This window comes from Mustela erminea, chromosome 20, assembly GCF_009829155.1.
Source record: "Mustela erminea isolate mMusErm1 chromosome 20, mMusErm1.Pri, whole genome shotgun sequence".
NCBI lineage: Eukaryota > Metazoa > Chordata > Mammalia > Carnivora > Mustelidae > Mustela > Mustela erminea.
The window spans coordinates 31,937,496-31,960,216 of NC_045633.1; the positions used below are offsets into that span (position 1 = coordinate 31,937,496).

Here is a 22,721-nt window from a genome sequence, read left to right on the forward strand (position 1 = left end):
TCTCCGCACCGTCTAGTAGTGACTGTGCCTTTGAAATTTGGCGGGAATCAGCGCCACCATTCAGGAGGACCAGGGCTGCGCACGCGCGAGACACCTACTCTTTCTCGCGCGCTAACTTTGCAGCCTCGCCAGCCAATCAGAGCTAGCGTCGGAGCCCGTGTTCCGAGGACTCACCAATCGAATCTGGGAGGCGGGCCGCCGTGGAGGCAGTGGCGAGAGGGGGCGGGGACAGGGAGAGGGCACGCGCGGCTCTCGCGGCAGTGTCTCTGCGGGCCAACGGGAGAGGCCTGAGGGTGAAGGCGGTGGGGCGTGGCGTTGGGGGCTCCGGCAGCCCAAGGCCGTCCAGTGTCGAGCCAATCAGAGTGAGGAGGTGGGAGGAGACTAACCAATCAGCGTGCAGAATAGGCAAGGCAAGGGGTTGAGGAGTCTCTCGCGGACGTCTCCGGCTCCCTAGCTTCTGTCAGGGGAGCCGCTTGTGCGGAGGAGGCAGAGGAGGCGGGAAGACGGCTGTGGTTGAAGGGACGATTGCGGACTTGCGTGGAGGAGGTCCGAGGGAGCGGGCAACCATGGTGATGGCGGCGAAGAAGGGTCCAGGCCCGGGTGGCGGGGTCAGCGGGGGAAAGGCGGAGGCGGAGGCGGCCTCGGAGGTGTGGTGTCGCCGGGTGCGGGAGCTGGGCGGCTGCAGCCAGGCGGGGAACCGCCACTGCTTCGAGTGCGCCCAGCGCGGCGTCACCTACGTGGATATCACCGTGGGCAGCTTCGTCTGCACCACCTGCTCTGGCCTCCTGTGAGTGGACTGGCGCCGGGTAGGCGGGGTGGGGGTGGGGGGAAGGGGCTGCGGAGTGTTGTCGGCGTTGGGGACAGCATGGATCCGGGGCGAAGGGACAGAGCCGAGGTCCGGGCGGCGGGGAGGCCTGGGGACGCTCCTGATGCGCGGAGAGGGTCGTCGGCTGCAGAGAGCTGTCATGGGGAAGGGACATAGGCAGGGGAGACAAGACACGATTGGAGTCGCGCTGCAGGGGAAAGGAAGGGCACCGGACAAGAAGGGAGAAACTCCCGGAGGGGTGGGGGGGACCGAACCGAACCGAAAGTGGGGGGAGAGTTGAAGGGAATAGGGGCGGGGGTGGGGGCGGTTAAAGGGCCAGAGAATGACACACACCTTGAATGGGAACTCTGTGGAGGTGGTGAGGGGCCAATAGGAAAGGGGGAGAATAAGCTGGGCTCTGGAGGGAGGCGTCCTTTTCTTCCTTCCGGCTTGTGCCCATCCTGGAGTGTGAGATGGAGAAACCCCTTTAAAATAGGTAGGTTAACCCGGGCTGACAGCCTAGAGATAGTGACCGGTAAGGAGCCCCGTTCCGGCGTTCAGGGTCAGGTCCTAATGGTGCAGGGCTCTGGAGTGCAGGTCTCCAGCGATGAGGGCGGATGCGTTTACCCTGTTAGAGAGCTTAACTTTTCCAAACGTGTGGGGATCTGGATGAGCCATCCTTAAGTGTAATAGTTTACACCTTTAAGCTTCTTGTTGCCATGGCTTGATCCTGGCAGTAGCATCTGGCAGCTCTTTCCAGATTTGGGGGAGTTTTGTTGTATAATCTGCAATGCTACACTTGGCACCGGCACTGTATTTGGTCATGCCCCAGCTCATTTAGAGCCACACAGTTCCAGGCCAGATTTTGGTTACAGAGTAAGGTTCTCCCCACCCCCCACCCCCCACCCCCGCATAGGAAATTAGTTAGTTAGATGGTGATTAACATTTGATACCAACCCTGTATCTCAATTCTATCCAAGTCCATCAGGAGATTCATTCTGACTTGTTCAGTATTGCTTTAATATATTGGTGTGTCCGTTTTGTATTTAACAAGGGGGGCTTTCCTTGTTTCTTCTTACACCTTTAGGAGCCAAGGAGGGAGCAGTATTGTTCTTACATGACAGATGGGAGAACAGAAGCAAAGAGAGGTTTACTGATTTATCCAGTGCCATATGGGGGTTGCTGTTTTCAGCATTTGTTATTGGATATTAGTTCTGATCACGGCAGACCAGAAATGAAGATCCAGCTCTCCTCAGATACCGTGCAGGATTCTCTCTCTCTCTCTTTCTGGGATTTTTACCTCCTTTGCCAAACTTCTGTGTTCTGAGCAACCTCACTTGTGTGTTAACGACTTGGGTCTAAGTAAACACTAGTAGGGCTCTTGGGACAATGATTAGAACCCAAACAGGAAGGTGTCAAAAGGTAGAGACTTAAATGAAGCCAAAAGGATAGAACTGAGACTGGGACAAGTACTCTGAGGAGAGAAGGAGCGAAGTTTAGGACTATTTATAGCAGAAAGAGAAAGAACAGATTCCCAAAGATCCTGTTACGAAGAGGAAAATCTGATTATAGAGTCTGGGAGCAGGGGGATAAAACTGATCGCATATCAGAGTCTGAGTCCTAGGAAGGAAATGTTTGGAAACAGTATTAATCCATCCCCATGGTTTGCTGCATGGCACAAAAGATAAAGCACCGACTAAATGGGAGGGCTGACACTATTTTCAATATTTTATGATCTTGGGCGCCTAGGTGGCTCAGTGGGTTAAGTCTCTGCCTTTAGCTCAGGTCATGATCTCAGGATCCTGGGATCGAGCCCCACATCGCATCGGACTCTGCTCTGCGGGGAGCCTGCTTCCTGCTCTCTCTCAGCCTGCCTCTCTGCCTACTTGTGATCTCTCTCTCTGTCAAATAAATAAATAAAATCTTTTAAAAATACACATATATATATATATATATATATATATATGTATGTATTTTATAGATCTTGGTTTAAAGTATCCCATATATAATATTTCCTTTCTATAATGAATATCCCTCAATCAGTACAGAAGGAGGGTCAGGGGATCTGGCACACATTAAAAACCTGTTCTTTTGCTAGAACAGTTAACTCCTTAAATATCAGGGCACATTTTGCAGAACATGACCACCTTTCCCTGTGTTCATTATTTTTGGTCTTTAGTGAAAGATCAAAAGGCCGGGTCAATAAATGAAGCTGAAACTAAAGGGCATGTTGACATCATAAGGAGAGAAAGAGGAAATTCTAGAAGCCAGCTGTAGTTTTCCTGGCTGTGCCTAAGTTCTTGATGGTACTTCTCCTGTGCTAATTGAAGTTCTAATTAGCATGAGCTAAGTAGGGCAAGGCAAAGGAACCTTATAAAGAAAGGGTCTTCACAAAGTACTGCCTGTGCCCTCTGATGCACCTTGGGCAAGGCTGGGAGCTGGCGGGTGGGCCGTGAACAGAAGGTGGAAGTGCTTATCGCTGGGCGCAGAGTCAAGAGGAAGCAGGCACAGTCTAGCAGGCCGTGGAGGGGCCTGGCTCCGTGGGGACACATAGACCAATTAATATCTTAAACCCACATGGTTGATTGCCCGCAGATGAGGATTTCGCAGTGCTGGGAAGTGAATATCATGGTAGGCCCCAAGAGGCTGCTCACTGATTCAGTCAATCTGTCAACATACATTTATTGAGTGTCCGAGTGTCTATCAAGCTCCAGATAACGGTCTTAGGCACCAGAGATATGGCAGTGCACAGAACTGTACCCATCTTCATGTAGCTTACACCGTAGTGGAAGCCATGGGCTTTAAGTCAATCATTAAATATATAATTACAGGTGGTAATAAGTGCTGTGAGGTAAAGCTCAGCATGGGCTAGAGAGTGATGGGAGCTCACGTTGAGGTATGACGACAGAAAGAGAAGAAATATTCTTTGTTTAAAGGACGAGGGTTTTGGGGCACCTGGGTGGCTAAGTTGGTTAAGCATCTGCCTTTGGCTCAGGTCATGATCCCAGGGTGCTGGGATCAAGCCCTGAGTTGGGCTCCCTGCTCAGCGGGGTGCCTTCCCTCTCCCTCTCCCTCTGTTACTCCCCTTGCTTGTGTGCTCCCTCTCTCTCAAATAAATAAAACCTTTAAAAAGGGGGGGGCACCTGGGTGTCTCAGTGGGTTAAAGCCTCTGCCTTCGGCTCAGGTCATGATCTCGAGGTCCTGGGATCGAGCCCCGCATCGGACTCTCTGCTCGGTGGGGAGCCTGCTTCTTCCACTTTCTCCCTCTACCTCTTGCTCTGCCTACTTGTGATCTCTGTCTAATAAATAAATAAAATCTTAAAAAAAAAAAGATACGATCTCCTTTAAAAAAAAAAAAAAAAAGGATGAGGGTATTGAGGGGGGCAAGAATTCAAGTACAACATTCAGTACCATAGCCAGAGAAAGAAGACAACGAGACTGGCTTTATTTTGAAAGCCAGCTTTCTACCGAGGATGTTACAAGTATGTCTGCCTCTTGGGGGAGTGGAGCGTTCTGGGGGCAGTGAGCACTATTACCAGAGCTCCCAGCTGGCTGCACGGACTGATGTGGCAAAGTTGACTGTTGCAGCCGAAGTTGAATTTCCCAAGATCTGCAGAAAATTTTCAATTTTAATACTGGTGGGTGGCTATAACTATGGCTTCATCACTACATGTGAGAGCTCATTCTCATTTTCTTTTTTCATGAGAAATATTTTCTCAGCTCTAGCAGAAAACCACAGCGTTGGTGTGAGGGATTGAGAGAGAAGCTGCTAGTTTGGGCTGTTTCTAAATTTACATTCATGCTGCCACAATTGTAGGTCCCAAATTTGACCTAGTTTTATTCATTTGGTTTTCGTCCAATACCTAGTTTCCTTAACCTGGATATAGGTCCTTTTCATTTCCCCAACATACACATCTGCCTATGTGTTTTGTTGTGTCTGACTCTTCTAGTAGAGAGCACAGCTAGGACAGGGTACAGATTGCTGCTAAAAAGTACCTTTGCCAAAACAAGTGCTTTCAGTGGTTTGGTTTTTTTTTGTTGTTGTTCTGGTTTGCCCACCTGCCTCAATGGATAGACCATGTTTCTTTAGTAAAAAAATAGATAGGGCCTGAAATGTCATTAACATCAGGAATGGGAACGGTCTTTGACGCCCAGTTTTTTTTCTGCAAAGTCTGTGGCATGCTTCCCTAACCTGGCTCTTTGGGTCCATTTTTTTTTTTTTAAGGTTTTTATTTATTTATTTGACAGATCACAAGTAGACGGGGGGGGCAGGCTCCCCACCGAGCAGAGAGTCCGTTGTGGGGTTCGATCCCAGGACCCCAAGATCATGACCCGAGCCGAAGGCAGAGGCTCAACCTACTGAGCCACCCAGGCACCCCATAGGTCCATCATTAATCCATAGTCCTTCAGGACTCAGTAATAGATACTGGTCTCCTCTACTTCTGCACAACTTTATTCCAGTAGTGGGATTAAGTCAGGATTTGGGTGGACAGAGCTCTGGGCTGCGTGCCTAGGAGAGGTGCTTGACAGCTCTTTCTTTGTGACAAGTCCCTAACTTCCAGGTGCCTTAGTTTCCCCATCTGGCTTTGCTGTTAGTGGTTCCTCTTTGAAGCTCTTTTATCTCCATGGAGGAAAAGGCATAGTGTGTTGCTCAATAATTCAGTACTTTTCCATCCGTCTGGGTGAGAGAGGCAGACGTGTCCCTGGCCCCGGTGTGAGTCCCGGCCCTCCGTCGCCTCCCACTTCACCTTTCATCCAAAGAGATGAGAAGAAGGGGGAAGGATGTCAAAGAAACCAAGAATGAGCCTGAAGAGGAGGGCAGAGGACAACAGTTAATCACTGTCACTAAGGAAGAACTACAGGAAATGAGTTGAAGCGGGGATTTTTGGTTAGGAAGAAGTTCCCTAAAAGTAGTGAAACTGAGCCTGCAGCAGGGTAAGTGGGGAGCTCCCCTATTAGGGACTAGTAAGAGTCTCTAATAGGGACTCTCTTTGGTGATGTTTGGATCCAAGATAAGAACCCTGCTCAGAGACAGAAGACTGGAATCCCAGGAGCAAAGAAACCCCCCGGGGTGGGGGTATGAACCTGAACACAAAATATTCAGAAGTCAGGAATTCCCAGGTCCAAGTTTGGCACAAAGGAAAGAACTTGGGTGCCCGGTAGAACTGTTTTTTTCCATTGTTTGACCTGACAGAAACTTCTTATCTGAGCTGCTGAGCAGGTCTGAGACTTTCACCAAGCAAGACAGAAGCAAAATACGGGCCGTGGTAAGGGTAACAACCACAGGAAAACAAAAGGTGTGGGATTTGTAGGAATAGTCCTACGCTTGCTAGCATCAAAGGAAAGGGAGAGAGAGGCAAGGAGAGAGCCCTGGGCGGGCTTTAGGGTCCCTGCAGGTCCCTTGGCTGCCAGTAATTCAGGGCACTTCAAAGTGGGAATGCCAGTCAGGTGCCCTGTGAAACCAAAGCGGAAGGCCTCCTGAATGGGCCAAGGCTCGAGTCCTAGTAACGTACTTGCTTTCCGTTGGAAACACTTGCCCTATTCTGGGCAAATAAATTTATCTCTGTGTTTCCCCAGCACCACCTGGTCAGAAATAACAGAATGGATTTGCTGTGATACCCGAAGGGCAGTGTCTCCTTCTAGCTCTCACTTCTTTTGGGGGGAAAGCTGTGAGTCATGTCGGGAGACTGGGGGCAGCTTGGAGATTGGTTCTGTTTGATTCCAGGCCAGTGACTCAGATCTGGCCCCTCGCATGCCCCTGCTATGTCCCCAGCGAGCCCCTATACCCCTCAACCATTCGATTTCAGCTTCTGGGAGGAGAGGGGCTCTTGTATCTAACTTGTTCCTGTCAGCCAGCAGTGGCCTCTCTCTGATTCAGAAACAAAAAGCTCTGACTCATAGGCCATGTAACTAGGTCCTCTACCTGGGCTGCAGAATGTTGCCTTGTAGAGAATTCTCCCTGCCCCCAAACTGTGGCTCTAGTTATACATAATCCAGTCTACAGACATCAAGGTCAGAGCACTGCTTTTTGTGCTGTGCTACGGAAACATCCTGTTCCCTCGGATTCATTTGGCCCAAAGCACCTAAGTCACTTAATTTTCTCTGCTTTCCCTTCATCCTATCTATGCCCACCCCCCCAAAAGAAACCCTCCAGCCCAAGCTCAGCCATAGGAAGTTCTGTTGTTCTAATCATCCCCTCCAGACTGATGAATGGGTCAAGTCCCTCCCCCTCCCCCACTAGGAAACACATCTCCCTGTTTACACTTTGCTAACAGTTCCTGGTTGTCCTTTCAGGAAATGTCAGTGACCTTTTTGTGATAGGCTCCGAATCTGTTTTTCTAGTGTTAACGTAATACATTTTATTTTTCCCATGGCCATTTCTCTTCCTTCCCTGACGGCGGCATCCTGGTACCACATTCTCCCTGATCCGGCTCTGTGTATGCCTAAATGGCACCCAACTGGGTCAAGAAGTATCTTTGCCCAGGCTTCTAGGGTCACTGTAAGCCAGCGCCCAGTGATCAAGGACTAGGTCCTACATGACAAGTTATCTGTATGATACAGAGTGATAACTGTTGTATTCCTCCAAGCGCCTACCACAATACCTTGTATTTTGCCAAAGGATATATTTGTTAGTGGGAGGGGAAGGGTTGGAATCCCTGGGATCACAGGGACAGAGAGGTCTGCTCTGGCTAAACTCGGACCGTTTGGCCTTTGAGAGGGAAGGGTTTAGGGATTAAGGTGACCAAGAGCTAGTGAAAGAATATAAAAGGCTGTCTGGACTTCAAGACAAAACTAGGCCATGAGTAAGACAGGCTTTAGGAGAGAAAACTGGAGTATCTCTGAAATGTGCTTAGAAGAGTTTTCAGGGCCGATCAGATTTAAGAGCTATTGTTTGACATGTAGTTACAAAGCCTTGCTTTTGCATTTCACTGCTCTAATCTTTCCTTGGGGCATCAGACCTCTTTGATACTGTCTTTTAAAGGAGTATTTTGAGACCCTTTACTTAAAAGTCTAGCAGCAGAATTGCTGAAAATGCCTTCAATTACAGCCTTCAGTGTCCTGTCCTTCATTAGAATCCTGCAATCCGTAATTTGTCATTCAAAGGGGCTACTGCTCTTCACTGTTCGCCCTGGACTGTGTCACCTGTCCCCCCCACCCCCCCACTGCCTCGGTGTAGGCTTACACAACACTGCCATTCTTCTAGACTTGCAGGGACACCTTCATTTTGTGCGTGCACCTGTAAGCCTGAATTTTTTCTGCGGTTTCCGTTTGGTAAACTGTGTGGTCTCTGCCTTTCTCTTTGCTTTCCTGATGGCATCAACCAGGACCCTCTTCCCGAGTTCCTTTTGTTTTCATATCTTGGTTTGCCCTTTCATTTTTTTTCCCCCCAGGGGAGTTTAAGTCTGAAAAGCCACATGAGCTGAAACTGTCTTTCCTGCCGGTGCCTGTGCTCATTCACGTGCTGGTCCCAGGGGCTGGTTTACTCATTGTGGTTTGGCCAGCTCTGTTTTTATCCGATAAGTGCTGGTGGTCTAGACCAGAGTAAAACTTAAGGGAAAAGGGAAGGGGAACCTGGCCTAGCGCCAAGTTTCCCTTGTGAGAACACTCCAGAGGACAGTTGAGTCGGGGCAAGGAAGCCTTCTTGTCTACTGTAATCTCCACAGGGCTTCTGTGGGCACAACTAGACTCCTAGAGAGTTAGCAGAACACAACAGAGCTGGCACAAAAGCATCACTACGGGATGCATGTTCCTGATTCATGCCAATCTCCTATTCATGGTTGAAGCTCACTTCCTCCTGCTTCATAGAAAGATCCAGAGCTGAGAAAACCTGGATTATCTCTTTTCCCAGAGATCTCTTCCTGAAAGAGAAGGGCCCTCTCCACTCCTACCACCACACTTTCTGTTGAGACAAAGAGGAGGGGCAGGCAGGTGTAAAACAGGAAATGGGAAGTGGGCCCATCTCTGAGTTCCCGGAAGTACCCCCCCCCCCCCCGCCTGCAGTGGTAAAACAGGAAATGGGAAGTGGGCTCATCTCTGAGTTCCCGGAAGTACCCCCCAGCCTGCAGTGGTAAAACAGGAAATGGGAAGTGGGCCCATCTCTGAGTTCCCGGAAGTAACCCCCCGCCCCCCAGTCTGCAGGCTGAACACGGAACTGAGGCAAAGAAGAGAAGGCTTCTGGGTGGGCGGGCTCTGCCTTCCTCTCCAGAGTGACAGGGAACATGACACATTCTTGACTGTCATTAAAAGCCTCCAAAACATTCTCGCTTCCCTTCTTTCCTTGAATTAGGGATCTCTCTGAGCTTAATTCATGTGTTGTTTTATCCTTTCTTCCCACCTCTCCTCCCATAAACAGACCTGCAGTGCTAACTGCATTGTGCCTCTCTTCCTGTCTCTTTCCCACAGGAGAGGCCTAAACCCCCCTCATCGAGTCAAGTCCATCTCCATGACAACTTTCACTGAGCCTGAAGTGGTATTCCTGCAATCCCGTGGAAACGAGGTGAGCCACCACCGATGGAATGCCTGCTGGCTGTATGGTTGCCCTACTGGCCAGGGGGCGCTTTGCCTCAAGACTGTAGCTTTCTTTTTTGGTCGACTTTCTTTTATTATTTAGTGTATAGTTTATCTTGTCTATGTATATTTGTATATCTGTGGAATCTTGGTTATACAAATTGTGCTTTGTCTAGGCCCTTGTTAGAGGAATGGGGGGGGGGCAAAAATCTCTGTAGGGGGTGACTCCTGGGCACTCACAGGGAAGACTGCCCCTGGACAGTTAGAGCTCCACATTCCTGAACATTCAGAGTAGACAGAGCCGGCCCCCTGGAGTAAGATCTCCTGGAGCCAACTCTACCAACCCGACCCTCAGCAGCCTGGGATTAAGCCCAAACGTGTCCTCGAATGTGGGTTAGACCCCTTCCCCAGCTACATCTGCTGGCGGTGGGAAGACACCATCCTTGGTGTTGGCGGTCCTCCTAGCTTGAAGGTGATTGGCTTACTTGGAGGGTGCCGACCAGGGAAGGCTCTGGAGGGGTGTTCTAGAAGCCACAGCACTAACAGTTGTCCCTGACCCCACGCCCCTCCAGATTTAGTTCCCCATAATTCTCATGGCCCTCTCTTTTCTAAGTTGTGTCATAACATGTAATTATAAATCTATTTTTCCTTACCTAAGGCATGACCTCCCCATTAGATGGTCAGCTCTGTGAAGACAGAGACGGTGTCTGCTTTGTAGATACACCCAGACTCTCAGCTGTGTCTGTGCTCAGTAAATAGCATATTGATGAATAAAGTAGGGGTGGCTCTCCCCATCCCATGCTTTCTGCCTGAACGCCTCTCTTACCTGATTCCACGCCTGTAGGTTTGCAGGAAGATTTGGCTGGGCCTTTTTGATGCTCGGACATCTTTAATACCAGATTCCAGGGACCCTCAGAAGGTGAAGGAGTTTCTCCAGGAAAAATACGAGAAAAAGAGATGGTAAGGAGGAGAGCCATTGCTGCGCACACCCGTGTCCCACGACATTCTTCGTCAGACGGTCCAGTTTCCAGACTTGAACTGGGGCTTTTCTCAAAGGCCAGACTTCAAAATTATAAAGCTGCCTAAAGGACAACTTGTTCCCAGTCACTAACCTCGCAGAGTCGATGCCTCTCTTTTGGAGAGACATTAGACTGCTTGGAGAAGGGCTGGGCCTGAGGGAGTATGGGGCAGGGTAAAGCCCAGCTGGGCCCATATATGCAGAGAGGCAGATGGGTGCACATGTCCTAGAGCCCTATGCTTTAAAAACCCAGCATTTTATCCACAGTTTATGTGTGTTCTGTTCTCCTGGTGACAAGAACAGCATCTCTGCCCTGCCCTGCCTTGTCTCTCCCCAGTGGCACTTTCCGTGGCTTGATCTCAGGGGTGTGTGCATGTTGGGGGGATAACGCTAGGGCATAGAAGAGAAGGCAGACAGCAAGGAGATCATCGTGGACAAAACAGCATTTTGGAGACCCTGCTGGGGGTGTCCTCCAGACAAAGAAGATACCTCCAGGGTAGTACGTACATACGCTGGAGTGGAGGGGATTTTATCAGACGTAGCAAAAGCTGGCAGGATAGACTGTGAGCACTTCGAATAGGAGGGGGCAGAACCTTTCTGTGGGACTGGAAAGGAGTTGGAAAATGCACCCCCTGCATTGCTAGCATCACCTGTCCAGCAGCATTGCTGGCAGGTTATTACTTGAAATCCAAACGGTTTGATGTCAGAAAGAGAAAGGAGAAGGGGAGAGAAAACCCGGCCCACGTCAGAGCAAAGTGAACATTCCCGCAGAAAAGAACGAGCATCCGACAGTAAAGAGGGACCCTCAGGATGGGCAGAACTTGGCTGAGTTACGAAAGTCCCTTCAGTTCGAAAAAGAAAATCAGTGGGCAAAGACCAGGGGACTCGACTGCTGTCACCTGTGCTTCCCAGATGCCTACACTTGAGCATGGCGCACGGTGTTACCCTCTTCTCTCAGCCTGACTATTCTTTCTCCAAGGTATGTCCCCCCAGACCAAGTCAAGGGGCCCGCTTATACCAAAGGCAGTGCCTCCACCCCCATCCAGGGCTCCGTCCCGGAAGGAAAGCCCCTGCGGACTCTCCTGGGGGAGCCTGCGCCGTCTCTATCCGCCACTGCCTCCACCTCTAGCCAGGTAACTCTCAACACCCGCCCTCCACCCTCCAACACTAGCTAGGGATTCGGCAGACAGGGATGTCTGTTTCCTAAATCCAGCCCCAGCTCCGGACTTAGCAGACGACAGTAGAGGAGATGTGAGTTAATTCTCCGCCCTGCTGTTACCTATGTCTCGGCCTCACCCTGGCCTCCTGTCTTCTGGAAGAAAGAACCCAACAGGAAGTGCTATCTAGGGAAGTCAGAGTATCAACCTCAAACTTGACCATTGCTCCAAGGAAACGCGGAGGGGCGGGGACAATGCCTCAAGCCCCTGGGAAAAAGGAGGAAGTCCCAGCTCCGGGGCTGGGGACCTGGCGGGGAGGGGGTACTCGGCAACATCCCTGTGTAGCTCAGTGTTCCTGTCACTGATAGGCTCCGAAATGTCTGCTTCTGGGAGCTGGTGCGCTGAGAAGACAGGTTAGGTACGTGAGGGGCTCAGGCAGTTGCTGCCCAGGAAATCTCTCCGTTGAGGGCAGTTTCTCCCTCTCTTCTTTCTCCACGTGCCTATCTGGGGGCAGCCTAGAGAGCCACGCAGGGGCCGGGTCATGTCTGGGACTCCCAAGTGCTCTATGTCATCATGCCTTCTCCTCTCAAGCCTGTCAGTCAGTCTCAGCCTCGGACGCCCCAGCCCCGGAGCTCTCAGCCGCCTCCCCACTCCTCGGTCAAGAAAGCCAGTACGGACCTGCTGGCCGACATAGGAGGAGACCCCTTTGCTGCTCCCCAGGTGGCACCAGCTTTCGCTGCATTCCCAGCCTTCGGGGGTAAGTGGGACCTGGGAAAAGAACATTCCTACAGTGTATTACCCCTGACACAAGGCATTCACGCCCTTAGGGTGACCCAAGTTTCCCCCCTACACCCCCCTGCCCCCCGCCGGCTCTTAGCTCCCGTGCCACAAATGAGTCCGCTGACAATTCTGAAGCATCAGGGTTGGAAGGGCCGGGGTCAGAGGAGAGTGGCCAGGATTATATCTGTGAGTTTGACCAGAAACATGACAGTCGGGGACTCTAGCGCCTGTTTATTACTGTCTTTTTTCCATTAAAATGGGGACGGGGGCTTATCCTCTGTTCCATTTCCCCTGCCCTCTTCCCAGAGATCAGCAACCGCCAACAGAGGGTTGAATAAAATGGTATCTAGCTTTCCTTTTTGCCTTTCAAGCCCCTTCCCCCACCAAAACCAACTTCTTTCCCCCACGTGATTTAGCCCAAAGTAGCCCCTGACAGAAATGTGAATGCCTCATGGAATAAAGACAGAAGATGGTAGGGAGTGAACTTGGGAGGCCTCTGACATCGCCTCTCCCCCAGCGGGCTTCTGGCCCTCTGCCCAGGCCCCTGCCATCTCTCCCTGAGCAGGACCCTGTGGAAAGGCAGTGTCCCATCAGTGGCCTTTGGCCTTCCCAGTTGGTGCATATTTATGGATTATATGTTCATTTTATATATATGGCCTTTATGTTCCCTCCACCTGTAGGCCAGACACCCTCCCACGGAGGTTTTGCCAACTTCGATGCCTTTGGCAGTAGCGCCGGCCCGTCCGCGTTTGGAAGCATTCCTCCCGGCAGCCAAGGCCCGTTCCAGGCCCAGCCCGCACCCACAGGTAGACTCTGCCCGGCTCTCTTCCCGCTCCCTTCCGCTCCCCTCCTAGCTTCCGACTGCGTTCATGTATTGCCCTTCATTCGCATCTGCACCGACCTAGAGAGCTGGGCAGAGGGGGCAGAGGAGACTTCTTGGCAGGGAAAGGGGCTCCCCCTCCATTTTGTCCCGGAAAGACAGCAGCCCAGTTGCCGCAGGAATTGGGGGGCTGTGCATAGGAGAGCTCTGACGGGCAAGCTGGAGAGACCCCAGTACTCGAAAAACCAAGAGTGTACGTGAGATTTCCTCTAGAGTGCTCTGATGGCCCGTGCTGGACCCTGCGCAAAGGGCGAGGGCTGGGTCAGAGTCCAAGACAGTCTCCAGAAGTCGTCACTTATCCCCGTTAGAGCAGAAGCCTGTAAACTCAGTGTTGTGTTGTGCAGCAATTGAGACACACACACACACACACCCAAAAGAAAATGCCCTAAAGGCCGCTGCTGTAAAGCACCTGTTCCTCCCCGAGCCCCCAGACATCAGGTCTTCATAGCCTTGGGGCCGGCCCCCTGCGGTTGCCCATCCTGCACACACAAGAGGGCAGCCGGTGTGCTGGAAAGACCCGATGTCTGGGGAAAGCCAGTGACTTACGCTCTCTCTTTCTCCCCTTCCCCCCCACCCGCCCTTCCCCCTCTCCACCCCCACTGCCAGCCAGTCGGATGCTAACTGGAAGTTACAGCTTTGGTGAGTTTTTCTTCCCACCCCACAGCCCACCCAAGGTAGAAGCCTGTCTCAGGTGCTCTGAGCAGAGAGCTCTGAGGTCTGGAAGGAACCTTTCCAAGGTGGCCAGCTTCCCCATGAAGCAGCTCGGCAGTTCCCTGTCGTACAGCCCACAGCAGGGCAGAGCTGGGCCCAAAGCCCAGACTCCCCTACTCTCTCGCTCTGCCCACCACCTTCCCACTGTGCACCGCGAATTGTCTGAGTGCTTTTGTTTTTATTCTAGTTTCGTTTTTTTGAATGGAGCAAGGAGGGACATTTTATATTGATCCCAGTTAAAATTCACAAATAAGTCCTCCTGTTAACCAACTTAAAGTACCTGACAGGGTAGCCTTGAAAGTCAGAAAGCAGAAACTGTTAGACACAATGAAAATGTAACACGGCAACAGAGAGGCAGACTCCCAAGATTAATAGTAGATCAAGTAGGTAGACAAATACGGAGGAAAGTAGGCCATTTGACTAACACTTGAACAAGTTTGACCTAATAAATAGGAGTAGAATTTTGTAATCAAAAGACAGGATTTTCAAACATGGAACACTTTTATAATCTGACCACAGACCAAGAGACAACACATAAACTTCTAAGAAGTAGAAATTGTTGAGTGCCTGAGTGGCTCAGTGGGTTAAAGCCTCTGCCTTCCTCTCGGGTCATGATCCCAGGGTCCTGGGATCGAGCCCCATGCCGGGCTCTCTACTCAGCGGGGAGCCTGCTTCCTCCTCTCTCTCCGCCTGCCTCTCTGCCTACTTGTGATCTCTGTCTGTCAAATAAATAAATAAAATCTTCAAAAAAAAAAAAAGGAGTAGAAATTGTTCAGGTCACATTCTAAATGATAAAAGGTGTCCTAAAAGATGTCCCATAATAATGTTTCATTGTCCTTGAAGGCGTGAAACAGGGAAAAGATAATTACAATATGGAAAACAGATAAAAAGCTAATAGCCATCATGTGTTTTTTTTAAACTATAAATAGGGGGGCCTGGGTGGCTCAGTCGTTAAGTGTCTGCCTTCGGCTGGGGTCATGATCTCAGGGTCCTGGGATCGAGCCCCACATCGGGCTCCCTGCTCAGCGGGAAGCCTGCTTCCCCCTCTCCCACTACCCCTGCTTGTGTTCCCTCTCTTGCTGTGTCTCTCTCTGGCAAATAAATAAAATCTTAAAAAACAAACCTCATGTAAATAATAAAGAATAGGATAACACGGAACAGATACAAGCAGCTAATAATACCCAGAAAAAGATGAAAGTGTTTTCAACCTGACGAATCAACGGAAAAACAGAAATTAGGGTCAGATGATAATTCCGCACATTATATTCACAGAAGTTTTAAAGACTAGCCATGGCCGGTACTGTGTGGGGTAATTGGCCCTTCTGCATGTTCCCAGTAAGAAAGTAAGTTGGCACAGGAGTATTCAGTGTAGCAAGAGGGAAGTGTTCTTGGAATGAGAGCTCGAAAGGAAGCAGCCTGTACAAGGTGGTAATAAATTGGTCTGGCCAGAAATGCATGCCTGTTGGGGCATCTGGGTGGCTCAGTGGGTTAAGCGCCTGCCTTGGGGTTATAGTCCCAGGTGGCTGTTGGGCTCCCTGCTCAGCAGGGAGCCTGCTTTTCCCTCTCCCTCTGCTCCTCCCCCTACTCCTGCTCATGCTCGCTCGCTCTCTCTCTCAGTAAATAAATAATTTTTTTTTAGATTTTATTTATTTATTTTATTATTTATTTGACAGACAGAGATCACAAGTAGGCAGAGAGGCAGGCAGAGAGAGAAGGGGAAGCAGGCTCCCCACTGAGCAGAGAGCCCGATGTGGGGTCCTGGGATCATGACCTGAGCCGAAGGCAGAGGCTTTAACCCACTGAGCCACTCAGGCGCCCCAATAAATAATCTTTAAAAAAAAAAGAAAGAAAGAAAAGAAAAGTGCATGCCTGTCCCAATCCGTTGCCTAAAGGGCCAACCTTTAAAGGAGAGAAGGAAGGTATCCAGAGCCCTCTCTGGCTGAAACTGGGGTGAACTTTTGTCCAGTGTCTGGTCATCTCTAAAAGAGACAGTCTGCAGCCCACCAGAGCCAGCCAGCCCTTGGGAGCCACTGTGAGGAGCTTCCCCATATCATCTCCACGAGAACGGAAAGATCTCCATTTTGCCGTTGACAAAACCGGCTCAACGTGGCCGGTGACCTGGGCAGACCCGAATGTCGGATGAGTGGCAGCTCCCATTCACTTCCCACCACGCCGTGATCACGAGGGTGGTTCTCTTGAGTGCGCCATAAAGGAGTACTGGGGATGAAGTAGGGAGACTTGGGTGAGAGGTGGGTGTCTTTTCTGACAGGCCTGGTTGTATTTTTATATTTCTGAGGGGGAGTCTGGAGAGGGGAAGTTTCTAAAACTGCTGTTTCCCCCGAAACTGCTAGAAGGCATGTCTACCAATCCAGCCGCAGGGAATGAGGCGCTGGAAGTGTAGAGGAAGCAAAGGAGCCAGCGCAGGTATTCCATTCCTAGGTTCCCCAGAACCAGCCGAAAGTGCTGGATCCACCTGGCCGTCGCGAGGGCCGGCTCTGCCCCCTAGTGTCCGCGGGGAGACACACAGCCTGGCAGCGGCCGGACAGGACAACGGCACCTCCCCAGCTTGGGGAGCTCCTGACCCAAAGGCCCAGAGCAGGACTGGAGAGTCTGACCTAAGTGAAGACAGGAAGCTGTGTTCACTCAGAAATTCCACATACCCCCAGTCATAGCCCAGGAAAGGCCAGGGGCCCCCGAGAATCAGAAGATTCAATACCAGGCTGCTGGCTTCCAGTCTTCCTGCCCGCCTGGGGCCTGGGGAGGACGCAGACCAAGTGTGCTCAGTGGCGTGGTAGCCTTGCACTGGTTCCCGTCGAAAGCCCAGGGACTGAGAAGGAGGGTGGCCAAGGCGAGCACTGGCACTCGGGAAGCAGCCCAACCTTGGAACCTCGGAGCAGGCAGGGCCAGCCCTGGGCACCTACCTTCCCTGCTGGACCCAGCTTCTCCAAGTCCGAGTGGAGGTGCCTAGCACTGGAAGGATCCCCTTAAACCAAAGCGCTTTGGCCTTGTCCTTTAGGGAAGGAAGAGCATGGAGCTTCAAATGACAGTTCTGGGGTCTTCAGAAAAGCCCCCAAACTTAGGGGAAGCCAGGCTAAAGTTTGAGGGGGCCAGGGAGCAGCATAGGCTTGAGAACCAGCCTGGCTTGGCCACCTCCCTTGCTTTGTGTCTTACCTTTTCCTTGCCCTTATGCCCCTCCTCGAAGGGGGTGGGGAGTATCTGCCCTTTGACAGTTGCCTGCTCATCCTTCCCACTCTCGACAGGGTTTTCCCCACCAGTTTTCTCATCTGAGTCTCCCCTGCATTCTCTCCACCTCTGCCACCACATTCCCCCTTTCCCACGAATAGGCTTCCTTCCCCACAAATGGGCTTCAGGTTACCCTCCTTTAGGCAGCTTCTGTAGCCCCACCAGGCTGGGCTGCTGTCTCACCCCCTCCGCACCGCCATGCTCCTGGGAAGAGGAGCCTGTGGCCTTCACTCGCTTTTCTTATCATCCTATTTTCTTTCTCTCTCTCTCTCTTTTTTTTTTTTTTCCATGCTTGGTGGCATAATAGACATGCCGTTCTGTACCTTGATTTATGTTTTAACTGAACAGTACGGCTAGATCTTTTTTCATCAGTACACGAAGCGCTTCCTCATTGTTTTTTTATGCCTGCACAATAGTCCTGCTTATGTGTACACTATAATTTATTTAATCCGTCCCGTGTTGATGAATATGTAGAACGAATGATGAAGTCTTTCGCTGTCGGCACTGCCGTTAATTACCCCGCATGTGTCCTGTTTTGCACGTTTGTAACTTACATCCGTGAGAAAACTCCTGGCAAGGGACAGCTGGTCTAGAGGGGGACGCAGTTGATACAGAAACAAAAACACGTCCCTACAAAGATGTCCGTGGCCACAAGGGCAAAGAACAAGGTGTCAGGAGAGGAAAGCCAGGCTCATTCAATCAGAGTTCAGAGGAGGCCCACCTGAAGACACGGTTCTGTTAAAGCCCGAAGGCTGGTGTGGACCGTGGCGGGCGGGAGGTGGGGGGTGGGGGGGCTCCTGTTCAAGGTGGAGACAGAGCACATGGAAAGCCTGGAGCTGGGGGTCCAGGAGAGGCTCTGGTTCGCTTGTGTTTGAGCCAGCCATCGTGTTTCCTTTGAGACCTTGCCTGGTTTCTCTGACCCCGGAGACAGTTTATTGTATCAAAAGTTACGATGATACCTCACCATTGTGCATGCGTTACAGATTTCCAAATACTTGCCGAAAATACTTAACCTAGGGGTGGGTGGTCTTCCAGGCCTCCGAGGAGAGGGCCCGCAAAAACAGGCTCAGGAGAGTAAGGTGGTTTGCTCAGGTCGCAGCAGGAGCCAGAGTAGGGCCCAGACTGGAGTCCAGGTTACCTCGCTGTCCCTCTCACGCTGTCCTCCAGCAGATGACTTCGGATTACACGTGTGGCAGACACCATGCAAAGCGTGTTTGCCTTCGGTACGAATCTTCCGGCACTCAGAAAAGTCAAGCCTTATCCATCCATAGCTTCATTTTGCCCTCACAACAGCCCAGAGTGGTGGACCGGACCCCATCATAGAGATGAGGCGAAGGCTTTCTCCAAAGGACAGGGATGTCTTGGACTCGCTCCTCGGGCTGTTTTGGAAGCTTCCCACATGGGCTCACCCTCGGGGGTTTCTCTTTTGCGATGTGATGACCAGAGAAGGCAGAGGAACCCTGAGCTAAGCTCCTGGCTTAGGGTGGCCTCCCGAGAGGGGACAGCTCCAGTGGGAGCGGGAGCTGAGCTGCCCGGGCAGGCTCCGGCGCGGGGCCGCACCTTCCAGGAGAGGCTCCTGAGCGTCTGGGCTTTCTGCCCCTCACAGTTCCTCCCCCCATCCCCTCTACCTGCCCCTTCCTAGGATTTATCCATAAATGCTGATTTGAGGAAAGGACAGACATTTCCATGTCTTGAGGGAAAAAAGGGAACCGCAAGTCAGCCTACAGCCAGAGGGACATGGACCCGACCTGAGGGCGGTTTGAGCGCTAGGGAGATGGAGGGCGGAGGGCCGTTACCTAGTACTCTTGGCAGGACTCAAGGCCCTCTGAACCAGACAATCCAGGGGACTCTCTCAATGGGTGCACTCATGCCATCACTTGGCCGCGTCTCCCCTGCTCCCCCCACCTCCATCTCTCCTCCTGCCCCTTCCCTCCTGCCTCAGCCCAGCACAACCTGTTCTGTTTCCTGTGATCGCCCAGGGAGCAGCCAGGTAACTCCGTTTGCGGCCTCTCCTCTGGCACCGGCCAGTCAGCCCAGCAGCCTCGCAGATATGGGTGGCCTCCTGGCGCCCGGACCATCGGCTGGAGGTATCCCTAGCAGGTGGGTTCAGAGGTCAGGGACTCTACCTTGGGGCCGCAGAGCCTTGCTTTTCCCGGCCTGCTGAGCTCCTCCCACGGGCTGGGACAAGGGTCTGCCATCTCCTGGTCCCTTGCCCTGCCTCTCCCCTTGATGCCCCGGGGCCCTGTGTGCTGACTTCTCTTCCCACATGACAGCATCTTCGGGGTGGCCGGCCCGGTCCCCACGCTCCAGTCGGCCACAGCTGGTGGAGGCGGCAGCACTGGCCTTGCCTTTGGAGGTGAGTCTTGGCTGTGAAGACCCTGGGAGGAGATCCAAGGCCAAGAGGAAACTGGGGACTCTGCAGGGAGGGGAGGGGAGAAAACACAGGAAACTCGAGAGGAATGCTGTCTTCCGAATGTTAACCAGATGAGAAAAAATTAATTCTTTCTCCCACCTCTACCCCCTCTGCCCTGAGCAGCCTTCACCAACCCTTTCACAGTACCTGCTGCTCTCCCGCAGTTGCCTTCTACCAACCCATTCCAGCCCAACGGCCTGGCCACAGGTAAGTCTCCGGACTCTGCCCTGGCCCTGACTCTCTCCAGGGCGCAAATCCCTCTCTCCTTCTTCCCTTCTGTCTGTCTGTCACACACACACACACACACACACACACACACACCACTGTTCGGAGGAGTGGCCGGCAGCCTCGGTCCTGAAATCAGCCCCCTTGTCACCCTTCATCGGGCCAGACCAGGCTGAATTTCCAGGCCGCCTAGTGGGCAAAGGAAGACCACTCAAGTCCCAGAATGAGAATTTCAGAATCACGACACACAGACTGCTGCTTCCCGAGCTGGTTCTGCGACCGATGTGGCAGGGACTCTCCCTTCTCGCCCCTCAGCAGTGTCCCCCCCCCAACCCCCACCTTCTATGTCCTACCTGCAGCCTTGCCCCTGGTCCCTGCTGTCATCGGCCTGGAGTGTTGGGATCTTCTGGCTCCCTGTTCCTCCCCTGCCTTTGTTGTTGTTGTTCTTAAAAACCTTGAGGCCAGGAAGTGTGCCTGGTGGCTGCCAGCGCCGCTGACAGGCGTGGCAAACGCCACTGTTGACAGCTTTACTGGCTTTTCCCGGCAGCCCTAGGAAAGGGGTCCAGCCTGCTTTTAGAGAGGAGACCACTGAGGCCCATAGAACGCTGATACTTTGCTTTCGTTGGCACAGTTTAATAGGTAGCTGGCAGCTGACCCCGGTTCCGGGCCATGCCCCTGCACAGCACTGCAGTGCCCTCCGTGCCACAAGCCACTGTGGGCAGGAAGAGGCCTGGTTTGCTAGGTGGCGCGAAAGCCAAAAGCTTCCGTGGCTCGCTCCGGGTACTTTCACTGGGTACCTCTGGTTAGGGACACACGCTAGCCCATGTCCCCCGTCTTGGAGAGATCCAGGAAGAACCATTCTCGAGCCTGTGTTCCAGAACTTCCCCTGAACTTCGTGTCCTCGGTCCACAGGGCCCAGCTTTGGGATGAGCAGCGCTGAGCCTGGCTTCCCCCAGACAGGGCCACCCACCAGGGCCTTTGTCAGCACCTTCCCACCACCCCTGTTCCCCGCACAGACCTCGGTGACTCAGCAGCAGAATGGTAAGGGATTCAGACTAGACCCTCCTTTCTTACCCCCAGCCCCCACCCCCAGCCCCCGCAGGCCCTGACTATTAGGACTATCAGAGAGCCAGACGTCTGAGCTAGTTCCCTTTTGGACCAGTAGGGGGCGCCAGAGAAGCCACAGACCGGCCTGGTGTCCTCTGACTCTGCTCCACACCCTCCTTCGCAGACTTCAGCAAGGCCAGGCTCCTGCGGCCACTGTGGGAGGGGGGCGGTCCCCAGCCTGCAGGCCCGCCGGTGGAGTGCTCAGCCCCAGCATGAGGGGTAGGGCTGCGTCTGCTGAGTTTCTGCCCCTGCTTTCCAGGCTCTTCCTTCAGCGACTTAGGACCAGCCAAGTTGGGCCAGAGGCAACTGAGCCAGCCAGCCGGGACCTCCACCAACCCCTTCGTGGTGAGTGCGGGTATGGCCTCTCTCTGGGGGTCGGGGACAGAATCCTTTGAGGAGAACAGGGCAATGTGGGCTGGAAGCCCTGCCTTGACCACGCAGGGGGTGCTGGGTTAGTCCGTGGGTGGTGTTGGCTCCCACACTCCCTGCCCCCCGCTTGCCTCAGCCCCCTGACTTTCCCACAACCCCCAGCGTGGTAATTCTGGGGGAGAAAGGAATGCTGGACCGCTTCTTTTCTCTGGCCTCCAGCTCTTGTCCCCTAATCCCCTAATTTGTGGTTGTTGTTTCTTTCCAGACTGGATCCTCATCAAGCCCATTTGCCTCCAAACCTCCAACCAACCCATTCTTGTAGCACTGTGGCCTGGGGGGGAGGCCTCTTCCCTGCCGTCTGGGGCCCCTCTACTCCCAGGAGCTCTGGTGACCATTTGCCTGTGGCATTTCTGCAGGTCTGAGAACAGAATGGGCCTTGTTTTCCAGGGAAGCAGTCTTGGGGATGGTGGAGGTGCTCATGCTTCGCTTGGGGCTTGCAGACAAAAGGGCAGCTTCCCAGGTCAGCTGCCCCCAAGGCTTCTCCCCTCCTCTCCGCAGCCCTCACCCAGGCAGGAGACCCAGGAGGAGAGAAGGCACGGCCTTGCCTAGAGGACTGATGGCGTTTGATTTCTCAAATTACTAATCATGATGACAGGAATCTTCACCTCCTGCCCTCAGCATACGTAGTGGTCCCTTCACTCCCAGCCATGTGGGCGGAGGAAACTGTGGGCACAGACTGACCAGCTTCCTGTGGGAGCCAGCCTCCCCCCCCCCCATTCCCGACTTTCCAGTGCTGGTCTCCTTGTGGACAGAAGCACAGTGGGCAAAGTTGGGTCAAGGTGTGGGGTTGACCTGGGACAGTGATCAGACAGGCTGAGAAGGCTGGCTTGGGCCAGCACCCCCTTTCCCTCCCCACGCCCACCAGGCCAGGAGGCCCTCCATGGTTTTGCTTCCCCGGCAACCTCCCTCATCCTGGGTACTCAGGATGAATAATAGTTTTGCCTACTACTTAGACATGCCCAACTCCTGTCAAGCACTTTAGTTCGCTGTGGTGTCATGTTTGGATACCAGTGTTTTATATTTATACATAGAGAATTTTCTAATATAGTCTATTATATATACACACACGTGCGCACACATAGAGATATATAGACACAGGCCGCCATTCTGCCCCCAGAAAGCTCTCTCACATGGGGAACGGAACGGACCCCCATCTGTGCCTCGACCAGCAAAGCCAGAGCTCCAGAGGGTGGTGGGGGTGGGGGGCAGTCACGAGTCCTGAGCACCCCAGAGCCTGGGCTTTTCCAGGGAAAGGCTTTGTGCAATTGGCTGGTTTGGTTTTTTTTTTTTTTTTTTCCTTTCTTTTTCCCATGTGCCTCCCCCACCCCCCAAATCTCTGAGCCAAAGCTGTGGCAGGCGATGTTGGAAAAGAACTGCATTTGAAAAAAAAAAAAAAAGGAAATGGCTCCCAGGATCTCACTTTGGCGCTGCGGGCCCGGGACAGG

General features: G+C 52.6%; 1 protein-coding gene across 6 annotated transcripts; it reads left to right on the forward strand.

Annotated features, from left to right (window-relative positions):
• Window positions 1-283: 283 nt before the first annotated feature.
• Window positions 284-22,673, forward strand: AGFG2 (ArfGAP with FG repeats 2). Of its 6 annotated transcripts, none has more exons than XM_032328205.1 (13): window positions 284-787; window positions 9,209-9,302; window positions 10,158-10,273; window positions 11,311-11,464; window positions 12,080-12,245; window positions 12,949-13,074; window positions 13,755-13,787; window positions 19,082-19,202; window positions 19,376-19,458; window positions 19,636-19,722; window positions 20,653-20,781; window positions 21,107-21,192; window positions 21,482-22,673. In XM_032328205.1, the coding sequence occupies exons 1-13, from the start codon at window positions 567-569 to the stop codon at window positions 21,536-21,538; spliced, it is 1,473 nt and encodes a 490-aa protein (XP_032184096.1). In that variant the 5' UTR covers window positions 284-566; the 3' UTR covers window positions 21,539-22,673. The 6 variants fall into 6 exon arrangements, with proteins under 6 accessions (XP_032184096.1, XP_032184098.1, XP_032184097.1 ...); XM_032328206.1 differs by having other exon boundaries at window positions 288-787; window positions 19,639-19,722; XM_032328209.1 differs by having other exon boundaries at window positions 288-569.
• The last annotated feature ends 48 nt before the right edge of the window (window positions 22,674-22,721 follow it).

Coding starts and splice junctions, on each gene's coding strand:
- AGFG2 (XM_032328205.1), top strand. CDS start 567: ATGGTGATGGCGGCGAAGAAGGGTCCAGGCCCGGGTGGCGGGGTCAGC. Junction 12,246..12,948: donor TGCATTCCCAGCCTTCGGGG/GTAAGTGGGACC, acceptor CTCCACCTGTAG/GCCAGACACCCTCCCACGGA. Junction 20,782..21,106: donor GGTGACTCAGCAGCAGAATG/GTAAGGGATTCA, acceptor CCTGCTTTCCAG/GCTCTTCCTTCAGCGACTTA.